The sequence below is a fragment of the Myxocyprinus asiaticus genome, chromosome 48 (assembly GCF_019703515.2).
Source record: "Myxocyprinus asiaticus isolate MX2 ecotype Aquarium Trade chromosome 48, UBuf_Myxa_2, whole genome shotgun sequence".
NCBI lineage: Eukaryota > Metazoa > Chordata > Actinopteri > Cypriniformes > Catostomidae > Myxocyprinus > Myxocyprinus asiaticus.
Genome location: NC_059391.1, coordinates 18,674,816 through 18,700,035, shown reverse-complemented (window position 1 = coordinate 18,700,035; position 25,220 = coordinate 18,674,816). Strand labels below are relative to the sequence as shown.

The 25,220-nt window shown below is 40.3% G+C and overlaps 1 protein-coding gene and 1 pseudogene across 4 annotated transcripts in view; both read left to right on the top strand.

Moving 5' to 3' along the window:
- Nucleotides 1-1,518: 1,518 nt before the first annotated feature.
- Nucleotides 1,519-5,041, top strand: LOC127437358 (olfactomedin-like protein 1; annotated as a pseudogene).
- Nucleotides 5,042-10,630: 5,589 nt separating this feature from the next.
- Nucleotides 10,631-25,220, top strand: part of LOC127437169 (liprin-beta-2-like) — an 84,862-nt gene continuing 70,272 nt past the window's right edge. For all 4 annotated transcript variants that reach the window (XR_007896542.1, XM_051691913.1, XM_051691911.1 and 1 more), the window contains exons 1-2: nt 10,631-10,745; nt 23,116-23,216. Coding sequence is in view for 3 of the 4 variants with exons in the window: in XM_051691913.1 (XP_051547873.1) it covers nt 23,153-23,216 (64 nt within the window). In the remaining variant the exon portion in view is untranslated. The remainder of the gene's footprint in view (nt 10,746-23,115; nt 23,217-25,220) is intronic.

Genomic DNA, 25,220 nt, shown 5'->3' with positions numbered 1-25,220 from the left:
ACATACTCCCTGATGAAAACATCAAACCTCATTTTCAACAATTGCTTAGGCTTAGTGGTATCTTCATTCTTGTAATTCTGTTGAAATAAAAATAACACATAAAATGTAAATGGGTCCACAGCAAATTAATGTGGAAAATATAAATAAGATTTCATCTTTAAACTTAGTTAATGCAAAAAGCTTGTATTGTTATTTTTTGTTTAAGATGAGACACATTTTTGAATAATAGCATTATGCAACAGCCTAAATAATTGACTACCTGAATTGAGGCCAGTGGCGTCAGGAACACATATTGTAAAAAGTGAGTTATCCAAGCGAAAATAATCAGATAAATCAGAGATGTTGGAATTAAGGACACATCTTCAGTCTATGTAAACACACTCTCATTGTCATAGCAAAGGAAGTCAACAATGGACACTATTAAGACTGCTGTTCCCAGACTCCACAATGTTGTTTTTGTCCTATTGTTATAAGGCGCCATCTAATGGACAAAAAGAATCACCACGTAGCACAGAGTTTCAACACCTTTTGACCATAGAATTTGAATTTTTACTTAATCATTATCTTTCCATTTTTGATTAATGGATTAATATCTTAAAAAGTAATTTTGATTCACACTGATCCACTAATAAATCACTCAGGCCTAAAAAATTTAACTGATATTTCCAAGTTTTCCATGATCTAGGAACCTTGGTTACAGTCTCTGCATGCGAGGATGTTCAGCTGTTTTGTTACAAGTTCACATTTTTTCCTCTTTGCAAGATGTATAGTCTGTTATATCTTTCTAATAAATATATACTTAATCAGAAACTATTGTTTTGACTGTATTTACTCCATTAGTTTGTTAATTGTTTAATTATTTGTAATTAGTGCTAGACCAAAACTACTGTAATTAATTCAGTTAAGTTTTGGTTCAAAGTAGGAGCATTTACAGATGGTCCAATATTTTGAAAAAAACACCACAAGGCTGCCTTTGAGGCCTGACATTACTTCAAGGAATAATATAATTTTTTTATTTCCATGTCACTCATTTGGCAGTAAAATGAAAGTCTGTGTGCCAAAAATGAAGGTTAAGTTGAACAGCCAGTCAGACTAAAGCTTCTGAAGGTGTCCTGATGTGTATCCATTCTCAAATTTCAGATGGACAAACTGAAAAATGCCTTTGGAGAGAAAGGCAAGTATGGTGTACATTATAAATATGCACAGCACAACAGTTATTTGAATTGTATAATCTGCAGATTTGATTTATCGAGTGTATGTGTGTCAAGACATCTGGAGTTTAACTATGGTTAAAAACACAGCGACAGCCTGTGAAGTCTTGCCTTTTCAGCACCTTCCTCCGGATACAGTCCCAGAATTTTTTGGATAACAAACAACCATTTGCCTCTGCAACTCCACCTGGCTCCATTTCCCAGACTGACATTAGATAAGAAAGGAGTTCTCACAGTTTTATTATATAATGCAAACTGAACCAGACGGAAAGGAATTAGTGAGTGCATCAAAAGGTAAATATACAAAATGTATTTTTCATTGATAACCATACTCATTTTGCTGTTTGGCATGGGACAAGCTCAAAGAAAAACTCCTGATTTTATGATGCAATATTTTCAGATACAGCTTCATCAACTGGAGGTAAGAATTTTTTTTTTTTTTTTTTTTGAAGAACAACTGTGCATTTTCCCAAATATAGCACAGTTTGTGTAAGATCTGGCCAACTACGATTCTCTTTTGGCTAAAGTCAAAAGTTTACATACACTTAGGTTGAAGTCATTAAAATGTCCTGATTACTTGCGTAACCTCCGTTCCCTGTTGGAGGGAACGAGACGTTGTGTCGATGTAGTGACACTAGGGGTCACTCTTGGGAGCCCGAGACACCACTGGTCTTTGATAAAAGGCCAATGAAAATTGGCGAGTGGTATTTGCATACCACTCCCCCGGACATACGGGTATAAAATGAGCTGGTATGCAACCACTCATTCAGGTTTTGTGCTGAGGAGCTCAGACAAGGTCCCAGCCATTTCAGCGGGTAGTTCAGCGTTGTGGCAGGAGGGACACAACTTCTTGTACCCTCCATCAGGGAACGGAGGTTACGCAAGTAACCATGATGTTCCCTATCTGTCACTCACTCGATGTTGTGTCAATGTAGTGACACTAGGGGTCCCTATACGAAATGCCAAAACTGGCTGAACTGTGTTACATGAACTGGCGATGTGTGACAGGCAGACCACTGTGTGCCTCGTAGCCAATGCACCAGGCCGACACGTAACCTCCCCCAACACTGTTATGAGTGTCGAACGGCCCTTTGGGGACAAGTCGACTGCCCAAAAGATAGAGACAGGCTAGCCCAGTCATGGCCTCTTATCCCCTTTTTTTTCCTCTCCCCAAAAAAAAGGAATTAACCGACTAGGGCCACCAGGTCTACGTCGAGGGGGTGTCACTCCCAAGGGGAAGACACCGCGGAGACCACACCCCGCCCAAAGGGGGGGGTATTTTGAGTGGAAATACGTCAAATGGTCTTGCCGAGCTTTGTCGGAAGTATGTCATGTGGAGAAGTCCCATGGTAGGTTCTACCCTGCGGGGGAGGAGTTTCTACAAGCATGGTGACTGAGGGGAGTCTGCCCAAGGAAGACGCAGTTTACCAACAGGGAAACGAATTAGTGGACGATATACGTCGCATGGGGTTACCTACAGGGAACCACCACATGCGGAGCACCTACCCCAGTACAGGGCTTAGTTAGCATGTGTACTAGGCCGGCAGCGAGTTTCTCCGCAAACTCATCTGCCACAGGGCTCGGAGGAAATCAACCAGGGAACACAGTTTGTGAACACTACTGGGAGTCAACAGCGCACGTCTTTAGCTCAGGGGAGGTGAAAGGTGCTATGCGCAAGCGATACATCCGGCCAGCTGTCCCGGACTTACCTGCGTGCCACTACACGGGACGAAACCGGTTCCACCCGGAGATTGTAGAACCTCGCAAAGGTGTTGGGCATTGCCCAGCCCTCTGCTCTGCAAATGTCACTTATTGGGGGCGCATTTGTGCCACAGCTGGGCACGGAGACCGCCGCTGGAGCGCCAAACCTGCCAAAATGGAATGGTGGACGGTGGTCGTGATGACGGCCGTGCACACCGGGTATGTGACCCAGGGAACGAGGAAACCGCTCTTTTGCTGAACTGTTGGGTACCGCAGCCACTTGGGCATGCGGCATAATTAAATGAAAAGGCAACAAAAGATTCTCCTCCCGGGGGAGGGAATGGTCTGCTTACCAGCTCAAGGGGAGTGGGTTTTTATACATATAAATGATGCGATCCAAAGTGCATTTGAACAGCGGTGAAACACTTTCTTATGATGTGTTGCATTCATACGAGTAGACAGAGAAGTAAATTTGACATAAGTTTGGAGCAGAAGAAACAGAAATAAACCTTGTGTAAATTGTCAGCTTTATACTAAGCTAAAATGCTATTTCTAGCCATTTTACATGCACAATCATATTTTTTTATCAAGAAAATTCACTTTGGATCATAATTTCTTTTTTTTTCTAGTGAGACCTTTGATATTAGGGCAAAAATCGTATTCTTGATAATAATTTTTGTATTGTTTTCCTGTAAAAATATCTAAAAATCCTTAAAACAAGGTCAATTTGATTTATCTTGTTTTAGAAACAACACTGCATAAGATATTTATGTTTTTCAGAGAATGTATTTTTAACATGTGTATTTTGTCTTACTGTACTGGCAGAGTTTTTATAGTCAAAACAAGTGAAAAAATCTACCAGTGCTGAAGAAGTAATCCAAAGTATTTAAAATACGTTACTGATTTTGAGTAATCTAACGAAATACATTACAAATTACATTTTACAGCATGTATTCTGTAATCTGTAGTGGAATACATTTCAAAAGTAACCCTCCCAAACCTGTATGTATGTATGTATGTGTATATATATATATATATATATATATATATATATATATATATATATATATATATATATATATACTGTACATACACACACACACACACACCGTCTTATCATGTATATCAACAGTATATATACTTATATTTTGTAATCACTTTTTATTTTTATTCAATTTTCTTTTTTATTATTATCTCTGTCTTGTTGTTGTATTGTTTGTGCACTGAAAGCTTCTGTCACCAAGACAAATTCCTTGGCATACTTGGCAATAAAGCTCATTCTGATTCTGATGCTATAGCTGTCTAAGCATTTTATAACTCCTGAATTAATTAGATCTACTTTGATTCTTTCAGATTGCAGTTCTGAGCTAGTGGGTATCAAGTCTCTGAAAATCATCAAGAAAGCAGGCGATGCTAATGGATCCTGTATGAAGGATCCAACTAAGCGTTCTGTTAAGATTGACTTTTTTAGTGGCCCTACAAACAGAACACCATTGGCATACACCTCTCTGTAGATTTTCACCAAAGAAAACTCCACCAAACAGACTGAAGTTATCCCTCTCCCTTTGCCCTGGCAAGAAACAGGTCATGTGGTGTGCAACGGCTTCGTATACTACCACCTTGGCAGACACCAACAATGAGTCCACCTCAACAATCACATAGTGACAGATTGATTGTTGCTACCTGGGGCTGGCCGAATGCTTGCTTATTCCCTCAATCCTCACACCCTGCTGGATCTTGCAGTAGATGAAATGGGACTCTGGTTGATCCATGCAGATCCAGACTTTGGAGGCAATTTGGTGATTTCCAAGCTGGACCATAACTGTCTTGCAGTGGAGCACACCTGGGATACCAACTGCAATAGCCATGATGCAGATGCAGCTTTCATGATCTGTGGCAACTTGTATGTGGTCCACAACTCTCATTATGGTGGCAGGTCCAGCATCCAATGCTTGTTTGATATTCATGACACCATTTACAGTGAGAGCACACCAGTTTTATTCTTCCCAAAGCGTTACACCAGACATTCTGCTTTGCGTTACCACTCCAAAGACAAGCAGCTGTACGCCTGGGATGATGGTTATCAGACCATCTATAAGTTAGACATCAGGAAGAAAGTTACTGCATAGGTCAGTTCTACAAGGTAGAATTCCAAGGCCAGTTACAATGAGATTCTTGTATCGAGCAGTGCTTAATTCTTCTTCCTAAAAACATCTAATCTGTTTGTAGTTTAATAGAAAGCTACTACACTTTGTTGTTGTTCCAGACTGTCATTCTTTTTTCCCTAACCTCCTTGGTTCAGTCAGGGAACTGCCAAGAGTGACTAGAACTTTTTCTTCTCGAATTTGTCTCTGATTTGAAACCGTACGAACATAGTGTGATATTACCAACAGGAGACTCTGAAGTGTGTATTCTACAAATAAACTGCATTTCTGAAGGAATATCTGTAATCCATGTGTCTTCTGGAGAAAATATTTCATACAAGAAGTTAAACTTTCGAATTAAGGCTCCTCCTGGGCCCTGGCCAGTGGCGCCTCTTTGGCAGACATCTGCAGAGCAGCGGGCTGGGCAACACCCAACACCTTTGTGAGGTTTTTTGAAAAAAGGCCAATGAGAATTGGCAAGTGAAATTTGCATGCCACTCCCCCGGACATACGGGTATAAAAGGAGCTGGTATGCAACCACTCATTCAGATTTTCTATTCGGGGCTGAGCGGTTCTATTCATTGAAGCTGAATTCATCCGCGAAGTTCATTCACCTCATCTGCTGGATTCTACGGTGCATTTCAGTGGCTTCTCCCCCTCTGCATCCGTGGAGTGCAGAGAACGCCCCTGGGCGCTGCGGCAGAACTGCACGAGGGTAGTTCTGACCCGGGATTGATGCAGGAACTGCGCTCGGCGACCGACCTCGCTCTCCGGGCGATGAAGGTCACGGTGCAGACTTTCGGGCAGGCGATGTCCACCCAGGTGGTCCAGGAGCGCCACCTTTGGCTCAACTTTGTTGAGATGCAAGAGGCTGACAAGGCACGGTTACTTGATGCCCCCATCTCCCAGGTTGGCCTATTCGGCGACACCGTCGAGGAATCTGCCCAGCAGTTCTCGGCAGTGAAGCAGCAGATGGAGGCCATACAGCACATCCTGCCCCGGCATGGCTCAAGACACCGCACCCCATCTGCTCATCGCCAAGGGCGTCCTCCTGCAATTACAACACCGGCTCCACCACAGCCTGCCCCCGTGGCCCGGCCCCGGCGTGGAGCCCAGTGCAGGAAGCAGACGCCACCCATCTCACGGCCGGCTGCCAAGAACCCGAGGGAGGCTTCGAAGTGCCCCTGAGATGAGCGACCCCGGGGCAAGGAGACCCGCTTCTCTGGAGCTGGTGAGCAGACCACTCCATCCCCCAGTGGAGGGCCGGGAGAAGAATCTTTTGTTTCATTTTCATTTAATTTTGCCACATGTCCAAGAGGCTGCGGTACCCAAAACTTCAACAAAAGAGCAGATATCTTGTTCCCTGGGTCACATGTCCGGTGCGCACGGCCGTCATCACGACCACCATGCACTGTTCCTTCTTTGCAGGTATGGTGCTCCAGCAGCGGTCCCCCCGCCCCTGTGTGCCCAGCTGTGGCACAAACACGCCCACAAGGGATTGGGTCCAGTGGACTACGGGGATGAGACTCCTCCTCCCCCCTCCTCGGCCAATCTTATGGTGGGCAGCAGGAGCCAGGTAAGTGCTTCGATGTCCCTAGACTCAGCACGGCCACGGGGCTGGAATCCCCTCAACGTGGCTCCGCCCCGCCGCGATGCCCCACCCACCGGTACGTCTGACGTGATCATTCCTTTGGTCCCCCTCGCCCGGAGTTTGGGCACTTGGCTCACTCTTTCCAACCCGTCGCGATGGCTGACCCGGACCGTCCAACTCGGCTATGCGATTCAGTTCGCCAGGCGCCTGCCCAGGTTCAGCGGCATCCGCTTCACCTCGGTGAAGGGTGAGAACACCGCTACCTTGCATGCGGATATCGTTACCCTTCTGCGCAAGGGCGCGATAAAGCCTGTCCCTCCAGCTGAGATGAAGAAAGGGTTCTATAGCCCTTACTTCATCGTACCGAAGAAAGGTGGTGGATTGCGACCAATCCTGGACCTGTGAGTACTGAACCGGGCTATGTACAGACTCCCGTTCAAGATGCTGACGAAAAAACGCATTCTAGCGAGCGTCCGGCATCAAGATTGGTTCACGGCGGTAGACCTGAAGGACGTGTACTTCCACGTCTCGGTCTTACCTCGACACAGACCCTTCCTGCGGTTTGCCTTTGAAGGCCAGGCATACCAGTACAAGGTCCTCCCCTTCGGCCTGTCCTTGTCCCCTCGCATCTTCACGAAGGTCGGAGAGGCTGCCCTTGCCCCGCTAAGGGAAGTGGGCATCCGCATCCTCAACTATCTCGAAGACTGGCTAATCCTAGCTCACTCTCGAGAGTTGCTGTGTGCACACAGGGACCTCGTGCTCCGGCACCTCAGCCAACTGGGGTTTCGGGTCAACTGGGAAAAGAGCAAACTCTCCCCGGTTCAAAGCATCTCTTTTCTCGGTTTGGAGTTGAACTCAGTCTCGATGACATGCGCCTCACTAACGAGTGCGCACAGTCTGTGCTGAATTGTCTGAAGGCGTTCAGATGGAGAACAGCGGTTCCACTGAAACTTTTTCAGAGGCTCCTGGGGCATATGGCATCCTCAGCGGTGGCAACACCACTCGGGTGGATGCATATGAGACCGCTTCAGCACTGTTTTCAGACTCGAGTCCCGAGATGGGCATGGCGCTGCGGGACACATTGCATGGTCATCACGCTGATCTGTCGCCGCCTCTTCAGCCCATGACCTTGCATTTCTACGGGCAGGGGTTCCACTACAGCAGGTCTCCAGGTGCGTCGTGGTTACAACAGACTCCTCCAAGACAGGCTGGGGCACCGTATGCAACGGGCAAACAGCCGCTGGCTCCTGGACTGGCCCGCGGGCTACGCCAAGGCGGTCTATGCCAAGGCGGTCTACGCTCCCAATGCATGTCACAACTCGCCCGCCGTCTCCTCCTCTGGAGTCAGCAGCGCCTCAAGTCGCTACGAGCCAAGTCGCTCCCAGGTGACCTCAACACCGCGGCGGAAGCGCTGTCACGTCAGGTTACCCTCAGGGGAGATTGGAGACTCCACCCTCAGGTGGTCCAGCTGATTTGAAGTTGATTCAGTCGAGCACAGGTAGACCTGTTTGCTTCACGGGAATCCTCCCACTTCCCACTTTGGTATGCCCTGACCGAGGCACCCCTCGGTATAGATGCGTTGGCTCACAGCAGGCCCCCTGGACTAAGTAAATACGCATTTCCCCCAGTGAGCCTACTTGCACAGACCCTGTGCAAGGTCAGGGAGGACGAGGAGCAGGTCATCCTACTAGCACCCTACTGGCCCACCCAGACATAATTCTCGGATCTCATGCTCCTCACGATAATGCTTCTCTGTCAGCGAATCGTGACTGGAGTTCAGTCCAGGTTACTCTCACGTGATCCTGAGACCCCGACCGGGCTATATGCCAAGGTTCCCATGACCCCTTTTAGGGATCAGGTGATATACCTGCAAGTGCTGCCCCAGGAGGAGGTTGCTGTGTCCGGTGCGAGCTTTACGCATCTATTTGGATCACACGCAGAGCCTTAGAAGCTCCGAGCAGCTCTTTGTTTGCTTTGGTGGACAGTGGAAAGGAAGCGCTGTCTCCAAACAGAGGATCACCCACTGGGTCATTGACGCCATCGTGATGGCATATCAGGCTCAGGGCGTGCCACCTCCTGCGGGGTTATGAGCCCACTCCACCAGGAGTGTGGCGGCCTCCTGGGCCCTGGCCAGTGGCGCCTCTTTGGCAGACATCTGCAGAGCAGCGGGCTGGGCAACACCCAACACCTTTGCGAGGTTCTACAATCTCCGGGTTGAGCCGGTCTCGTCCCGTGTATTGGCAGGCACGAGCAGGTAAGTTCCGGGACAAACTGGCCGGGTGTACTGTTTGCACATAGCGCCTTTCCCCTTCCTTGAGGTGAAAATGTGCACTCTTGACTCCCAGTCGTGTTCACAGACTGTAATCCCTGGATGACTTTCAACACTAACACTAAACAAGCACCACATTTGACTTTCAGATGTTTCTCACCCTCACATATTGCTTCTGAAGGTATTGATTTAACCACTTGATTCTTATTGATCACTTCCATGTTTACTTCATGTGATGTCTGATTACCATTCACTTGCATTGTATGGACCTACAGAGCTGAGATATTTTTCTGAAAATCTTCATTTGTATTCTGCAGAAGAAAGAAAGTCATACACATCTGGGTTGGCATGAGGGTGAGTAAATGATAAGAGAATTTTCATTTTTGGGTGAACAATCCCTTTAAAATGTTTTGTCTCTTGCCTCTTGTGTGTGATATATGATACTGTACAGTTTACACAACAGAATGTTGCTGATCATTTTTGCATTAATTAGTCTATTAATCTATTTTGCTTCTGTTGGGAGGAACCTACTCCCAATTACTGTCATAACAGACCACATAACTGATGAATATAATAAATGTAACTCACCTAATACAGGGGTAGTTTTAGAATGGACAGCCTAATGCATATTACACAGTACATCCTGCATATTGCATTCCTAGATGAAGTAGAATACTAATAAGCATTTCCATCTTTTACAAAAGAAAAACAAACAAACCAACAGTCCTCCAAAATAACATTATACTGTGCCAACTTTGCATTAGCCATTGCTGTAATCATAAAAAAATAATAATAAGTAAATAATTAAAACACTTACAGTGTTTGAAAGAGACTCCAGATTAATTTATTGTGTTTTAAAAGTTGTAATAACTAGTAACAATGGTATTTTGGCAGAAACATGCATATATTATTCATGTTGTGTTCTAGTTGGCCTTTGTTCTGGGCCCTAGCCTGTTAGTGTACAATTTTTTTAAAAATAAATGTAATTTTTTTTATTTTTTTTTATTGCTAACATAGAGTACCACAATAAGAATCATAATATAAAACATTGAAAATGTCACGGTACTTACGGATAACAAAACTAATTGAAGAAATAATAGATACCAGTAACAAGGAAACATAAATAAAAGTAAGGAAAGACGAAAATCAACTAGGATAAAAGGCAAATTGTAATTGTTATTAATGCCTTTCAGTTAGTGTATATTCCTACCTGTACTGGTAATCCCCATTTACCTCTTGCACATGCGCAGTTGCGCACTTTCTTGTAAACTACTTTGTTAAGAGAACGTCCTTATTATTTTTCTGAATCTGAACTAGAACGGCCTGTACAGTAGATAGCGCTGCTGTTCTCTCAAATTTCCGTTACCATTAAACAAGTGGTCATTTGAAACACAGCTAATACGTGTTTAAAGACAAAGACTACACTACAAAACTACGTACAGTAGCAAAACCCCTAAAACTAACATTTGTCATGAAACTAAATATACAAATTGTTCCGCTCTCGTGCTTCTCTCAATGGTAAGTCTTTTTAATTGGTATGTTTTCTAAATAAAACAGTTACATAATATGTTTCGCATAAATATCATTATAATAATCACGATTGCTACTTTATCTGGTTAATTTGCACATAATACGTAAATACTTTAGTGATAGGACACACCCCTCAAATCACATGACAGGTGATTGGTTATAGGAACTGTACCTCAATTTACAGGATGGATTTATTTTGGAGCCGCGCGGACCGATGATAGCACACGTGCGATACACCAGCTAACAGCTAGACCAGAGGATATAAAATCAAACGGGATTGGGAATTTCCTCCATTACAGGTAGGTTGAATTTTTTTAAAAAAACATCCCTTCTTGTCCACAGAACTTTTTCGATGTATTGAGAAATAGTTTAAAACATATGTAATACATATGCATATAAACAAAGCTTAAAGAGAGTTTGGAGGAAATAACGAGATTGCTATATTAAATATATTTGTCTTATTATAAATAAAAGTGCGTTGTAAGCTACTTTAACAGAAAGTTGACTTCAATTGTTTGCGTAACGTGAATAAATATAGCCTTATAGCGTTAATAGCTAAATTAAACTCTAATATGCCAGCATATACACAAGAATTTAAACATTTCTATTTGTAGAGGTATAACACCAGTCCTGGTTATCATAACCATGTACCCATACTGCCCTTATTAAAGGGTTCTTTTGTTCATTAAGTATATACCTATACTGAATATATGCACCTATAAGCTTGACTTTGATGATCAAATAGGAATAATCACTGACCAGATGATCAAATTTAATTTGATTGTCCAGTCAATTCCTAATGGATCTGAGGAGATGGGTCATTCAGTGTATGATGAACTTCTGCATACAAGAAACAAGCTACTATTATCTGACCACATGGGCTGTTCACAGAATATTTAGCTATTTACTCGGCATTAAAGTCTATTACTGTTACTATTCATTGTCCATTACGATTTGTTTTACTGTCAGTCATTGTTATAGTTTCTAAAACCTCTTCCTTCTGTATACTGACCCCATTTGGCAGAGTGAGCCAGCAGTCAGCATCCACCATGTGCATTGGAAATTTCACTTTGTAATGACTGTGTGGTTCAACAAAGCTGTCTGTGAAGATCATGTGCTCTGAGAAACAGATAAAGGCTTTTGTATTTGGCCACTTCCTTTGGCTTGTGAACACAGCACACAATTGTATTGCTCTTTGATGACATACCACCGTAGAATGGTTGGGAAATTCAAATTTGGGAAGGATATTGCAATTTCTTTTAACGCATTCTAAGAATGGAGTGAAAGAAGAGAGAGAAGGTAGTGAAAACATTTAAGAAATTATTCGGTTAATGAGTCATGTTGTTTTTAGTGAGAGGCTGATATTGGCCGTTCTGAGATTATTAGTATAGGGCAATAACTGTCTACCTGACCGATTAAGATGTGCTAACTCTCCTTATGTCCATTCCAAAATTTGTCAAAAGCCTTGCAAATGGATAATGGACACTTCCTGTTTTAAGATTTTTTTGTGAAATTTGAGTAAACATTGCATAAAATAAGTGTATGTTTAATATCAACAACTTTGTGTACATCTCATTTGCTGCAATTAAATAGCATATATATCGCTGTTATAGTGGCTAATAGACACCCTGCATGTACTGGTATTGTCCATTGAAAAACCCACACTCAAAAAAATATTTTAGCCCATTTTTAATATTTACACATTTTAATTTCATAAGAAATTCCATCAAATTAAATTGTGTAATTGTTAACTAAATTAAATGACTAAAACTTTGCTATAAAAATTGAAATGCGTATATCTTAAAATGTCAGTTGACCACTCGTCGTTATCTGTACTTATTCTGCACAAGCATGTTTAAAGTTTATTTTTCTAGAGTTGTGTGGCATCTATATGCCTAGTCTTACATTTATATGAAACTTACAATAATCTTTATACATTTAGGACATGCTTAAGGTTAAATACAATAAAACCCTTACAACTGTTACCTTTGACATCATCTCAAAATCCAGGGGCATCATCCCCATAACCAGAGACCTTCACCTTTCGGTATCCAGAAAGAGATCTTGAAGTCTAGTGAGACCATTGCCTGTTGGGGCTAATTAAACAGAACAAGTCGATTTAGGATTTATTTTAAAAACTAATGGTGGTGGTAAGGTTGAAATTGATTAAAGAGTTCAAGAAAACAGGTGCAGGAGAGAAATCGTGTCTCTGTTCTGAACACACATACAGTAGTTTCCTCAGGCTTTTCTACTGTGTGTTTACTGTGACTTTATTTCTATAGAGGTGCACGTACATGTCTTGATTGACCAGTTTTACCACAACCGTTTCGTTCCCAGAATGATAATTTGAAAATTGAAGTGATTGTCTCACACCACCTACTTCAGCTGTCTCATTTTAAACTTGCAACTATTTGCATGAATTCTCAGTTCCAGTCTTACATTGACTTTGATATGTCCATTCAAATACATTTGTATGTTTAATGAATGAAAAACCTATAGTATTCATTGTGTTACCTACAGTACACTATGCTCACAGCTGAAGTCTATAAACTCCTTCAGATTGAGATACAGAGCTGTGGAGATCCCATGCAATATGCATTGGGCAGTATTGATGTCAGGGACCTGTTGGATGGAAATGTGACGTTTTGCCCCACGAGCAGGGCTTTCCTGTGCCGAACGACTCATTGACATTTTCACGGGCTCTGGTACCACAGTCGAATGCACCTGCTCAGGACTGACATTTCTCTTGTTACTGTGGAGGAGTGCAGCATTCAACCTGACTGCCGGAACGCATCTGCTCCGGTGAGTAGAGCTAGGGATCGGCCGAAGGTTGAGCCCACATCGAACTTACCACCGCCTACAGTAGTCTCAGGCAAGGATCATGAATCATTCTGAGTTCCACGGTCCGTGCATGTAACATCATGCCAGAACTGTTTTGATCACTTGGACAGCCTGATGTTAATAAGTGTGGAAGTGTTATGCTTGTCAAGTGATCACGCCACATGTTGCCCAGTGGCGTAGTCATAAGGCAGAAATTGCCGGATTCAGCTGCATCTCTATCCCCTTTGATATTTGAACTGGGCTTGTGATGGGTGACAACATGTATGAAAGGTAACCTGCATTGAGATGGTAAACTTAGCTATATAACCTTGAAGCAGAACATTGTAATATGAAACATAAATTGGAGGAATCTGATGTTGTTTCTTGGCCTTTGTTGTACCATCAGGGTCATTCCTTTCATGCAGTGACTTTTGAACTCTGTCCCTGCGTTCCAAACATCATAAATGATGCCTTTGGAGGGCATTTCTAAGGCAGAAAATCATTATCACCTTGCTGTTAGGTAATTCAAAACAGAATTTCTAATAAAAATGACTTTAAAAATTAGTTCTGAATGACCGTTATTTTTGAGCCCCACTCTTTTCGGCACTGCAAAGCTCTCACAATGGATGGTAAAGTCTTCGAAGGGAATAGGGCTGAAGAATGATAATTTATAAATGGAATGCACCCTGTGACATCTATCCAAATGAAATTAAAATACTTCAAGGAAGAATTTCTGAAAAAGGCTATAGCAAACTTTCTGAAATATGCTCTGGTCAAGCTCAGGTAATTTAACTTTGTTAACTATAACATTGTTATTTACACCAGTGATTCCCAAACAGAGATATGCATACCACAGGGGGTACATAAGAAGGTTTCGGGGTACACGAAAAGAGTTGGATTTTGCTTTGTTTAACCTATAAAACGAAATGTATGACTCAATAGCCTAATAATAGGAATTATTGTTGTGTAAAAATTTAGATTTTCCGATTAATTGCAGTCTTCCATTGAACAATATCGATTCTTAAAATCCCAAGACTGATCTATATAAAATGCAAAGTTTAGCAACGAGATCCCTGCGTGCTGAGAAGTTTAGTTTTACTCGTTCCATTTAATGTGTGTCCAAAGACCAGTTCCATGCAATCCATTTGTCATTAATAATGTCTCTTTTAATTCTGTTTCGATCTTTTACAGTCTTTGATAAAAAACAACAACATTTAATTCTAATAAAGAAGCTGGACAACTCCACTGTCGTTAATATGCACTCAACCAAAACAAAATGCTGAACTGCCGGTATCCTTAAAGATATTAACTCTATTCTAATTACCAATTATTTAAATTGTAAGTGTAGTGGAATACAGTTGCTTATATTTTGTATTTTAAATATGTAATCCTGTTACATGTATTCCGTTACTCCCCAACCCTGTTAAAGAGACAATACCGTTTTAGCACTATCAATGTAAATACATGTAAATACTATAGTACACATTATGCATGTAAAAAATAAGCATGTAGGCCTAACTAAATATTAATGGGTCATGAAACCTCAAAACAGTTTTTTTTTTAGATATTATTACACTGTAACGGGTAAAGGATGGTAAGGAGGAGGCGGGAACTGGCAGAACAGTCAACGTAAAATTTAATAACATAAATGAACTCAAATCAACTTAAACACAAACACATAGTCACACACACACACAGCGGCCACATGTGGCTTTCTCTCTCTCGAACTGGCATCTCCGGCTCATCTTTATCCCCCTCCTGGCTGATTAGCCCGATTCAGGGCCATGCGTGTGTCCTTACGGCCCGCTCTGCCCTCCTCCTCGTCACACTCCTCCATCGGCCAACTCAGGCCGGGGAAACCCCCGGCATGACATACTCCCCTCCCTTCCTGGTAAAGGATTTTAAGGAGGAGGCGGGAACCGGCAGAACAGTCAATGTAAACTTTAATAACATAAATGAACTCAAATCATCTTAAAAACAAACACATAGACACACATACACAGCTCCCGCATATGGCTCTCTCTCTCTCGAACTGGCACCTCCAGCTCGTCTTTATCCCCCACCCGTGTGTCCTCACGGCCCAGCCCCTCCCTCGTCACATATGCACATATGTTTTTAACAGATATGTACAGGTTTCGCATAATTGAAAACAACGATAGCAGTCATTATGTTTATTGTAAAGGGTAAAGTGGCTATTTTCCCATTTTATTGAGCCATTTCGTTCTTCTGGTTGAAAAACAAAAGTTAAAGCAACATCACAAAAATGAGGTATATATATATATATATATATAAACTCTGAGTTATGATTGGTACATGTACTTCAGTAGATTCTGAGAGTTTCTCTGCAATATTCATGAGAGGGAACACTTCCATCCAATCACAGTGATGCCTAATGCATGAACTCACATTACAGCGGAAAATTAAAACTCTTGGACGCAACAGTTGTTCCAGGCAGGCACAAGACTTCAACAGCACTTGCGGAACAGATATGAGAGTGGACTTTTACGCTAAATATCGTGATACGATCTAAATCACTTGTCAGAATGGACCACAGTCCATAACTGGACCTGCGTGATTGTTTCTTGGCTGCAGTTCAGCTACTCATGCTCCAGACATGCTGTTTATGAATGGAGTCTGTTAGACGGAGCACTGTTTCCATTGGTTATTCTTCATTTGTCGGACTCTTTTGTTTTTATCTACAGTACACTTGTTATGTGATGTTTAGCCATCTCTGTTTTGTGTGTGTTTTGGAAGTAGCTCTTGATCCCCTTCCATCCTCCCCTCCCAGCCCCGTAACCGCCCTCATTTTTACATCTTTTCCCGCCCATTCCATGAGTCTTTTTTCAGTCTGAGATGTCAACGATTAATGCTGAACTAGGGGAGGTTTCATGACACTTTAAAGACCCTGTGAATTCATTAGCATATACTATAGATTGCCTAAAAGCTAACAGACATGGACTTAAAGCCACAAAACTGAAATTTTGATTTCATGAAGCCTACGTGATCCAATATATTAAGACCTGACAATGTACTGCATAATACGAATGACTAATCACATACTGTAAATAGTCCTCTCGTTGTCTGCCGCCACTATACACTGGGCGTACATCCAGATCCCACAACAATAACCCTTGTGTCAGCTCTGTGCTCGCAACATTTGAACTGCATTACAGGACACCTTTCTGCAGGTGTCCCACATGATAACGGCTTTGTTATTCTGCCACTATAGCTGAAAGACAACGTGCACGGAAAAGGATGAGCAATGCCCACGCAATATGTCATGCAATCAGCTGCTTACTGAACACACACACACGTCGCAATGGTTTAATGCAGAGTGCTGAGTGGGGTGGTTAAGCTGTTTGAGGACTGCTGCCTTTGATGTTCTCATATTAAGCTGTGTTGACATGCTGGGTTTATTGGTCTGACACCTAATGCTGATGCCATTTCCTCCCCCTGCAGTATTTCTGCCTATGGTCTCTTAAAGTTTTTAGACCACATCCATACTAAAAAGCTAAACACAGTGCAACGATTATAACAAAACACAGGTGTCTCAATGTGAATTTTTAAAAGTTGACGTTCTTTAAAAACATGACAAGACAAGACAAAAAAAATGCAAGATGAGGTTCAACGGTCAACGAAGTATATCTAGCGCATGTTTACATAGAAAAACAATTGAAAAACAGCTCAGATGGATGAACAGCACTTTGGGCACTTTGAATGATCCTGTGACAAGGAGGAGGGCGTGGCCGGGGCCATGGGGACGCATGGTCAATGCTGAATTGTCCTAATCAGCCGGGAGGGGATAAAGACGAGCCAGAGGCGCCAGTTCGAGAGACAGAGAGACACAAGCGGCCACTGTATTTTTCATCACTGTATGTGTACGTGTCTGTATTTCTTATGTTATGTTTCAGTTTCTTCATGTCATTAAAGTTATGTTGACTGTTCTGCCGGTCCCCGCCTCCTCCTTGCCCATTGTAAGAACTCCTAATATGTTACAGGCCCCTAATATGTTTTACTGTAATTGATAGGTTGATAATGTATTGATGTTACTACATTTACACCTCTCGTCCACACAGGAATGCCTTTTCTTCCGAAAGACGCTCTCTAATACCACATCCTTTGGAAAACGGAAAACGTGTTCAACAGAAATGGAATTAATGTGGACATGGCATTAGATTAAAGAATAGTTCACCTAAAAATCAACATTTTGTGATTATTAACTCACACTCATGTTAGTCCAAATATTCTTCTCTGCAAATTTAATATTCATATTCCCAATTTTTGGAGAAACAGTTATTAATATTTCTGGTTTTAATGCTTCAGAGAAGACCATACTTTTTTATAATTTGCATCAGTCATTACTTATCATTATTTAGCCCAGTTTTGGAAATTAATTGATTAATTAAAGAGATTTGAAGACGTAAAGTGGTGTTCTGTATAGAGCCTTTGTCCTTTTTTGTGTGAATTTAGATTAGAATTGACTGCATACTAATTAGACAGAAAATACGCCCTGTATAGATCAATGCCACAATAAAGATTCTTTGTTCGCCAGCCACTGACATTCAGATGGCAAACACTGCTTTACAGCAAGGTGAAAAGATGCAAATAACAGACTTGATGTGGTACCGTGAGATACCAGTTTAAAGATTTAGTTTACATTTGATAGGTTTTCTAATGATTACTCAGATGTTCATGGTCAGAATTTTCTCACTTTAACATCATTAACTACAATGTCATTCCAAAATACAGGGGCTTTCCGCATTAGCTTTTGTTGGCTAATCTAAGCATCCTGGAGTAAATTAAGGAGAACACTTATTCTAACACCACAGTTTATATTCGTATTTCTATACCAGATGCTGGGTCAATAGTCTCAGTCAGTATTCAAATGAAATTATGTCTAGCATTAACTTATTAAAACTAAAAAAGAGAATTAGCTTGCGTGTCTGGTTTCACAATAGATCAAAGGTTATTGGATCCAGCAAGATCTATAATAGTCTTAAAGTGTCTTCTTTTGTAAGTGATAACTAGAGCAAACACAATAGTATTGTCAAAACTTGTCACATGTCAAAGTAAAGCAAACAAAACTAGTTTGATGTGTCTCACTGGGTGAATCTTACTGAAACCTATACGAGAAGACTATATAAATAAGAATATATAAAGAAATATATATGTATATGAAATAAATGTAACATATATATATACAGTATATATACTGTATATATATTTGTTTGCTTTGAGAACAAGAAATCTAAATACATTGTATTCATAATGAATCATATTTATTCTGACACATCAGTCACACCTTCTTTAATCAGGGCTTGTTAATTTCCAGACTACTGCTGTTGTTGTTTTTTTTGTTTTTTTTCCCAGATAAAAAGTAGTTTACTCCTCTCTGTTTCTAAGACACGTATGCCGTGTAAGAACTGGACACCACCTCAGGACTGTAAAAGTATCCTGCTGCACCACTTAAAAGCTGTTTGGATTATTAACTTATTTGTAATGCATTATTAGAAAATCCTCTGCATATGCAGATTGAGCAGAGAAGTGGAACCTAAAACTAGAATCCAGAACACACAAAATATTTTAGCCTATTTAAAAAAAAAAAAAAAATTATTTACACATTTCAATTTCATAACAACATTCCATCAAATTCAATTGTGTAATGTTTAACTAAATTAAATTAATAAAATGTAAAATATTTAGTTTTTTTTTTTACTTTATTTTATTAATTAAAATTACTCAATTCAATTTGATAGAATTTTGTTATGAAATTGAAATGCATAAATCTTGAAAATATTTTTTGATTAGTGAAGTTGTATTGAGCATACTATTCTTATTTTAATTTTAAATAGTTATTTGGAATACTGTTAGCACATTGACCAGGTTTGGGTACAGTTAGTGAGGTTTTCATGAATAACATAAAACAACACAGTATAATAATTTTTTTTAAATTATTATTATTATTTTTTTATGTCAAAGAAAATACATTGTGAGGTGTGTGAGATGTAACCGATAGTTTTATAAAACCAGACTCAAACACTATGGTGGAAATCAGTGTTACCCCTATCAAAGCCCCCGAATGATACTGTGGCTTGGATGGCCCTGTGACCACTATTAGAAAACAGTGTGATGGGAAACATGCAGGCTTTTCAAGGTCCAACCATTTACAAGTTTCCCTATTTGTGCTGGTTTCGCAAATACACAAGATCTAAGCAGCCAGGGTCCTAATAATGTGCTTTGGATACTGTCCGGCATGTGATGTCCGTGATGTCACTAATCATTATAGAGATAGCTGTAGAGGCACTCAGTCACCTGGTAACTCTTAACTCAGGGTGGCTCGGTCACACTCTTGAGTATGACATAAAATACTAAGGGAGGGGGTTGTTGGAACTGACTAAATGTGCCAGCATGCATTATAGAACTTTATATTACTTATTACTTACTTTTTTACTTACTATTATTATTATAAAAAATTAAAAAAAAATCAGTATTTATTACTTTTGGACAGACAGAAATTCTGATTAAAAAGTCTACTCTAATTTCTGCTAATATTTTTGTATAGCCAATCGCATGGTGATACTGAAGTGAGAGATTTTTCTTAATGTTTGGTACTGATTTTTCCATGTGTTGTACTATCATCTATTTTGGATCAACCTGCCTGCTAAAAACAAAATGAACTGTGGTTGGTCACTTTACGTGTTGGTCAAACATTCTTTTACTGTGTAAATGGGACTAATTCTTGGCCAGAATAAGTTGCAAAGTGGACCAGACCAGACTACTTGATTCTTCACATACAAACCTTTTGGAATGGTTTAGTAAATGTGGCATGTGGTGTGGTCTTGGAATCATACAGTATATTGTCTGTTTCCGTGCTATTACTGCAGTTTACTGAGGTGTTGTGTTTCCATTTGAAAATTTGATTTAACTAGTTGTCTGGCTTTGAGCCCTGTCGAAACACACCACACATATGAAGAAATGTGCGAAAAAGGTGAAGAATGGAGAAGTGTCCATAGCCGAGAAATGAAAAAAACACCAAAGACGTTTGTGGGAACTAACGATTTAAGTGATTTGTCAGGCCAGAATACTATAAAATAGATGATACAGGAGAATTGCTGTGGTTAACATGATCTCAGTCTGACTCATTTGATTGCCTAATTAGCTTCTGAAGGAACAAGACCAAAACAGAACAAAAACCTTTCTTTTGAATTTGGAGTAAAATAGGACCAAGACATTTTCTTGAAAGGTTTCATGAGCATCACCCATAAGGATGAGTAAATAATGACAGATTTTAGCACAAATTATTACCGTGACTACATACATCATTTCTCTCAATCTCAAGATTGATGTGAAATTAGGATGCAAGACAAAAAAGGTACAGTATGGTACAATTTGCTTTGTGAGAATTATTTGGTAAACGGTAGAGGCGTATCTTGTCCTACAAACTGTGCCTTATAATGAGTAAATAGGCATGAAATGTTCTCAACGCCATGATCAAATAAGAATTTCTCGTAGGGCATAATCCTACACACCCTTATCTTCTCGAATAACTAGGGTGTGTGCACAGTGCTTGAGGTTGTGCTGAATTTTCCATTTTCGCTGGTGTTAAAAAGCATGCTATCTATTAATGAACTGCACCAGGCTGTGCCCATCTCTTCTTGTCATTTTAACTGAAGGCTTATATTCTCGTTCTTATCAGGGCTGTGATTATAGTGCTGCCGTACATTTGAATTCCGTTGTTTCAGCAGTGGAAGCTTCCAAAGCCACGAATAGAGTCAACACTCTCTTGTCATGTCAAGCTAAATTAAGCTAGATAATGAACCACATTGTAGGGTGTGCACCCTTTCAGTATAGTGTCCTTCAACAGTTGCCTTTTGTGAACGAGTGTGGCATGTCTCTGTGCCATCCTGGAACAAGATAGTGACTTGTTAATACTAAAACTTTTATGAGCATTTTTTATGCCATCAAGATATACTGTATATCGAATAACATAAATAGGCTGAAAAATATAGAGAATTACTTTTTGTAGCCATATCGCCCAGCCCTAATTGCTTTGCATTTGCTAGTGTGTTCTAGGTGGTTGTTAGGGGTTTGCTTAGTGGTTGCTAAGGTGTTCCTGGGATTCTAGGGTTTTGACTTACTGGCCCAAGTCAAAAGAGCCAACCCCGAAGTCTCTATGATATTCTCGATATGTCTCTGATGCTTCCTTCAATGTAAATCTATGGCATTTCGTCCTTTTTATTGTCTGCCAGGTGAAAATCATAAGTCAGATTGATTAGAACAGTTATAGAACACCTCCCCTTTACAAGCCGTACAATATTAGGCATCATTCATCTCCATAGCGCAAATGATACAGACTGATCTCACAGTAAAATCAAAAACCATAGATTGACTTTTCTTTAGCTAAAATCGAAATGCGGCATGGGCAAGTTTGAGCTCTGTTTTCTAAGTGTAATAGAGGGGCGGAAAAAGCGAGTTTGACCCCAGTTGTTTTCAGCTGTATAGGCAGTACATTTACATTTATTCATTTGGCAGATGCTTTTATCCAAAGCGAATTACAAAAGAGGAATACATTGTAAGCAAATCATCTTAAGGAGACAGTGGTACGAAAAGTGCTGTATTACAAAGCTGTATTATAGTTAGACAGAATGCATATTTTATAAACTGTACCCCCAAACTCAAACCCTGAACCTAAACCTAATCATCAGTGGAGTAAAAATGTAATGTTAGAGAGAAAAATGCAACCTCAGAATTGCACATGTTGCTAATTATGTGAACACAATTACTGGTTTCACCGCGGTATCCGAACCCATGTATCCCACACTGCTGACGCAACACACTTCCAGCTGTGTCACGGGACGATAAACTCGCTGCCAATGTAAAAATGTCTGAAAGGAGATGGTGCTTTGTCGTGAGTCAACTTAACCTGGCTGATACTGGTACCAGAACTCTCTGAAACAACATGCCAATGTCTTGTGTGATCTTGTTGCATGATGAGGGATAAGTTGTGTGCCAAAATGTAATACTTGTTTAAATCTCTAAACCTAAGTATGAGCAATATTAATAGTGATGCTTAGCTTGGCAGGCACCACCAATGAATATTAGCTAAAAGAGGATGTATTCTGTAAAATGGTAATTTTGTATTACTTACCCATACGTTTCCATATACTGTACGTATTTCAGTCATTTAGAGTTACCTCTTTGTGTTTATTTCTTTGTGCTAATGTGTGTGTGTTTGTAAGCCTGAATATATGATGTATAAATCTATTACACATGCCAAAAGGCATGACAATGGGGTGAAACTGGACCCTGCAGGCCTAATTATACTCAAGTTTCTCACCATGGCTGAGGGCCCAAAGGGACAGGATACATCACTGTTGAGAGTAAAGGGTTAACGCTTTGGAAAATATCAGCTCTTGATATGGAAGGCACTTTTATCCAGTAGCTTCAGAAACCTTTCATTCTTTATTTATCAAACGTACATTTTTTCATCCTCCTATTTAAGTGCCATTTTCTAAATACAGCTTTGTTTACTGACAGTTACAAGGCTATGATTTTTATTTACATGAGTTGTTTCAAACCACTTGTGCCTAAGGGAATGCATGCAATGTCAAGTTATATTAACATCGTTGTAAGTTACAGTACAGCAAGGTTGCAGTCTTAAATACACAAGGCTTCTTACTGCTTACTGTCAAATGACATTCATAGTATATGTTCACACACAACTATTTCTACTGTGAATATTTTAACCCCACCCTCAGTTTCAAAATGTGTCACTTTCCCAATAACTGGAAGTGTGACTTTTATTCATTATGTTGCATAATTATAATGGCACATTTTTGCATGTCACAGAAAGTCAAACCAGCAGATGCAGTAGACGACTGGCGCCATGGCTTCAGATGCAAGTCACATGTTAGAAGCAGCCTTGGAACAAATGGATGATATAATTGCTGGTAAGATTGAGCATACTTTATTTTTATTTCAAGCCAAATTGGAAACCTCCCAATGAACTTTGCATAGATCAAATTCTTCTTTACTGTTATGAATGACTATGAACTGGTCTATACAGTTACGTGTTTCAAAACTAGAGGTGGGTCATGATAGTCATCTAATAACGGACTACTCGAGGTTAGTGAGGTTGACTATTGATTATCTAGATTATTGACTTTTGACTTGATTATCTTGATTTTTCTTTGTTTTTACATTTTAGCAGTAGTGCTTTAATAAGCGTGCCAGCAGCATGTTGTGCTTTGGCTGTTAGATAGTTTGCACATTGATCAATATTTGCTGAAATGACCCCCAAATAAAGATAATTAGATATAATAAACAAAATAATTAGAAATATAATATATATATAGTAAATATAAAAATCAGATAATTGAAAACATTATTGTAGCAGTTCAATTTTTTTTATTAGACAATACAGAAAGTCGTTTTAGAAGTCAATATATTGTTTGGTTTATTTCCATATCATTGAACAAGCCTTGCACTGTCCTACCGTCCATAGTGATCCATTTTATAATTGAGCTCATTAATCTGTCAGAGGTAGTTCTGGACTGTTTTAATAGGAAGCATTCTTGCGTTCCATCAGCAAACATATGTCAGACAGATGCTTTTGGAGCATCTCACTGTGCTTTGCGTTTCACTGGTTTTCAGTATCTTTCGCTATAAACGTCATCTTTTTAGTGCGCTCTGTCAAGTTAAATGTAGTATGATACTTTAAAAAACACGTCTCGAGAGCCCTGCACTCTGATCCGTCCAGCTGTTTTCTGTTTGTTACCTGTACAGCTGTGCATTACCTGTATATCAGGAGTTGTTCTTGCTTCCCTCTGCTGACTAAGACTGGCAAAAACATGCAGGTGGCATTTGATACTGAATTGCTCAATTTAACACATTAAATTGACAGCCTTAGTTTTAAGTCAGCATGTCATGTTAAAATGTACCTGTTAAAACTGTGCTTAAACACCTGCAGTTTTTGCCATTGCATTGTGCTACATGTAGCTGGTTTTGAACACAAGAACATGTCTTAGGTAAACACCCCTTAAGAAACGCATCTGGGGTCAAGTCAACCTGAAAGCAGACTAATTAAGAATCATAAGTTCCTTAAGACCATTAAGTCAACTAGTCATTCAGGCAACCCACCAACTGGTCAATGTTTTTAAAAATATGTCCATTTGCACATCCCTAATCAAATGTGTTGAAGACAAACTGGATGTTTCAAGCCAACAAATTTAGCTTCTCACAAAATTGTTGGTCAGGTATAGGTAATCTCCCAGTCTGTTCCTGATTGGCTGCGATCAGATAAGGGTCTACTCCTATACAATGTTTTTTCAACATATCTCTTGGCCTGTGAACACTAATTGGATTCTATCCACGCTGCATGTGTGAAGTTTGTTGAAAGGATTACATGGTGTTGGATAATTTGAATGAAAAGTGTTATGCCAAACAAAGGTAGAAGGCTATTCAAAAAGCTTTGGATAGTTTGAATATATGGCTGTACATAGTATACTGATCATGAGATATGTTAAGAAAACATTGTATAGGAGCAGACCCTTTTTAAGCTAGATAATGAGTAGCATTGTTGGGTGTGCAGCCTTACAAGACTGGATTTTTTAATCAGTACTAAGCAGAGTAACAGGCAGCCAGTTTTGGAGGAGCTGAGTAGGGAGAGGGTGTGGGGGCTGTGTAGCCCCTCAAGCAAGCTCAAGGATTGCCAACATGATTTAACTAATAGAGGATAAATGTTTAATGTAGGCAGTTAACAAATGAAGGTTTGGGGGGATGGAGCTTAGCATGCTGTTTGCTGTCTGAGCAAAAAAATATGAAGTACAACACATTGGGACAGTGGCCTGAAAAGACTTTGACAAAATACTATATCTTACAAACTAAAGTATTTCAGTATATTTTTTTATTTAGTATTTTTACAATTCATAAACTTCATATCAAATAATCACCTC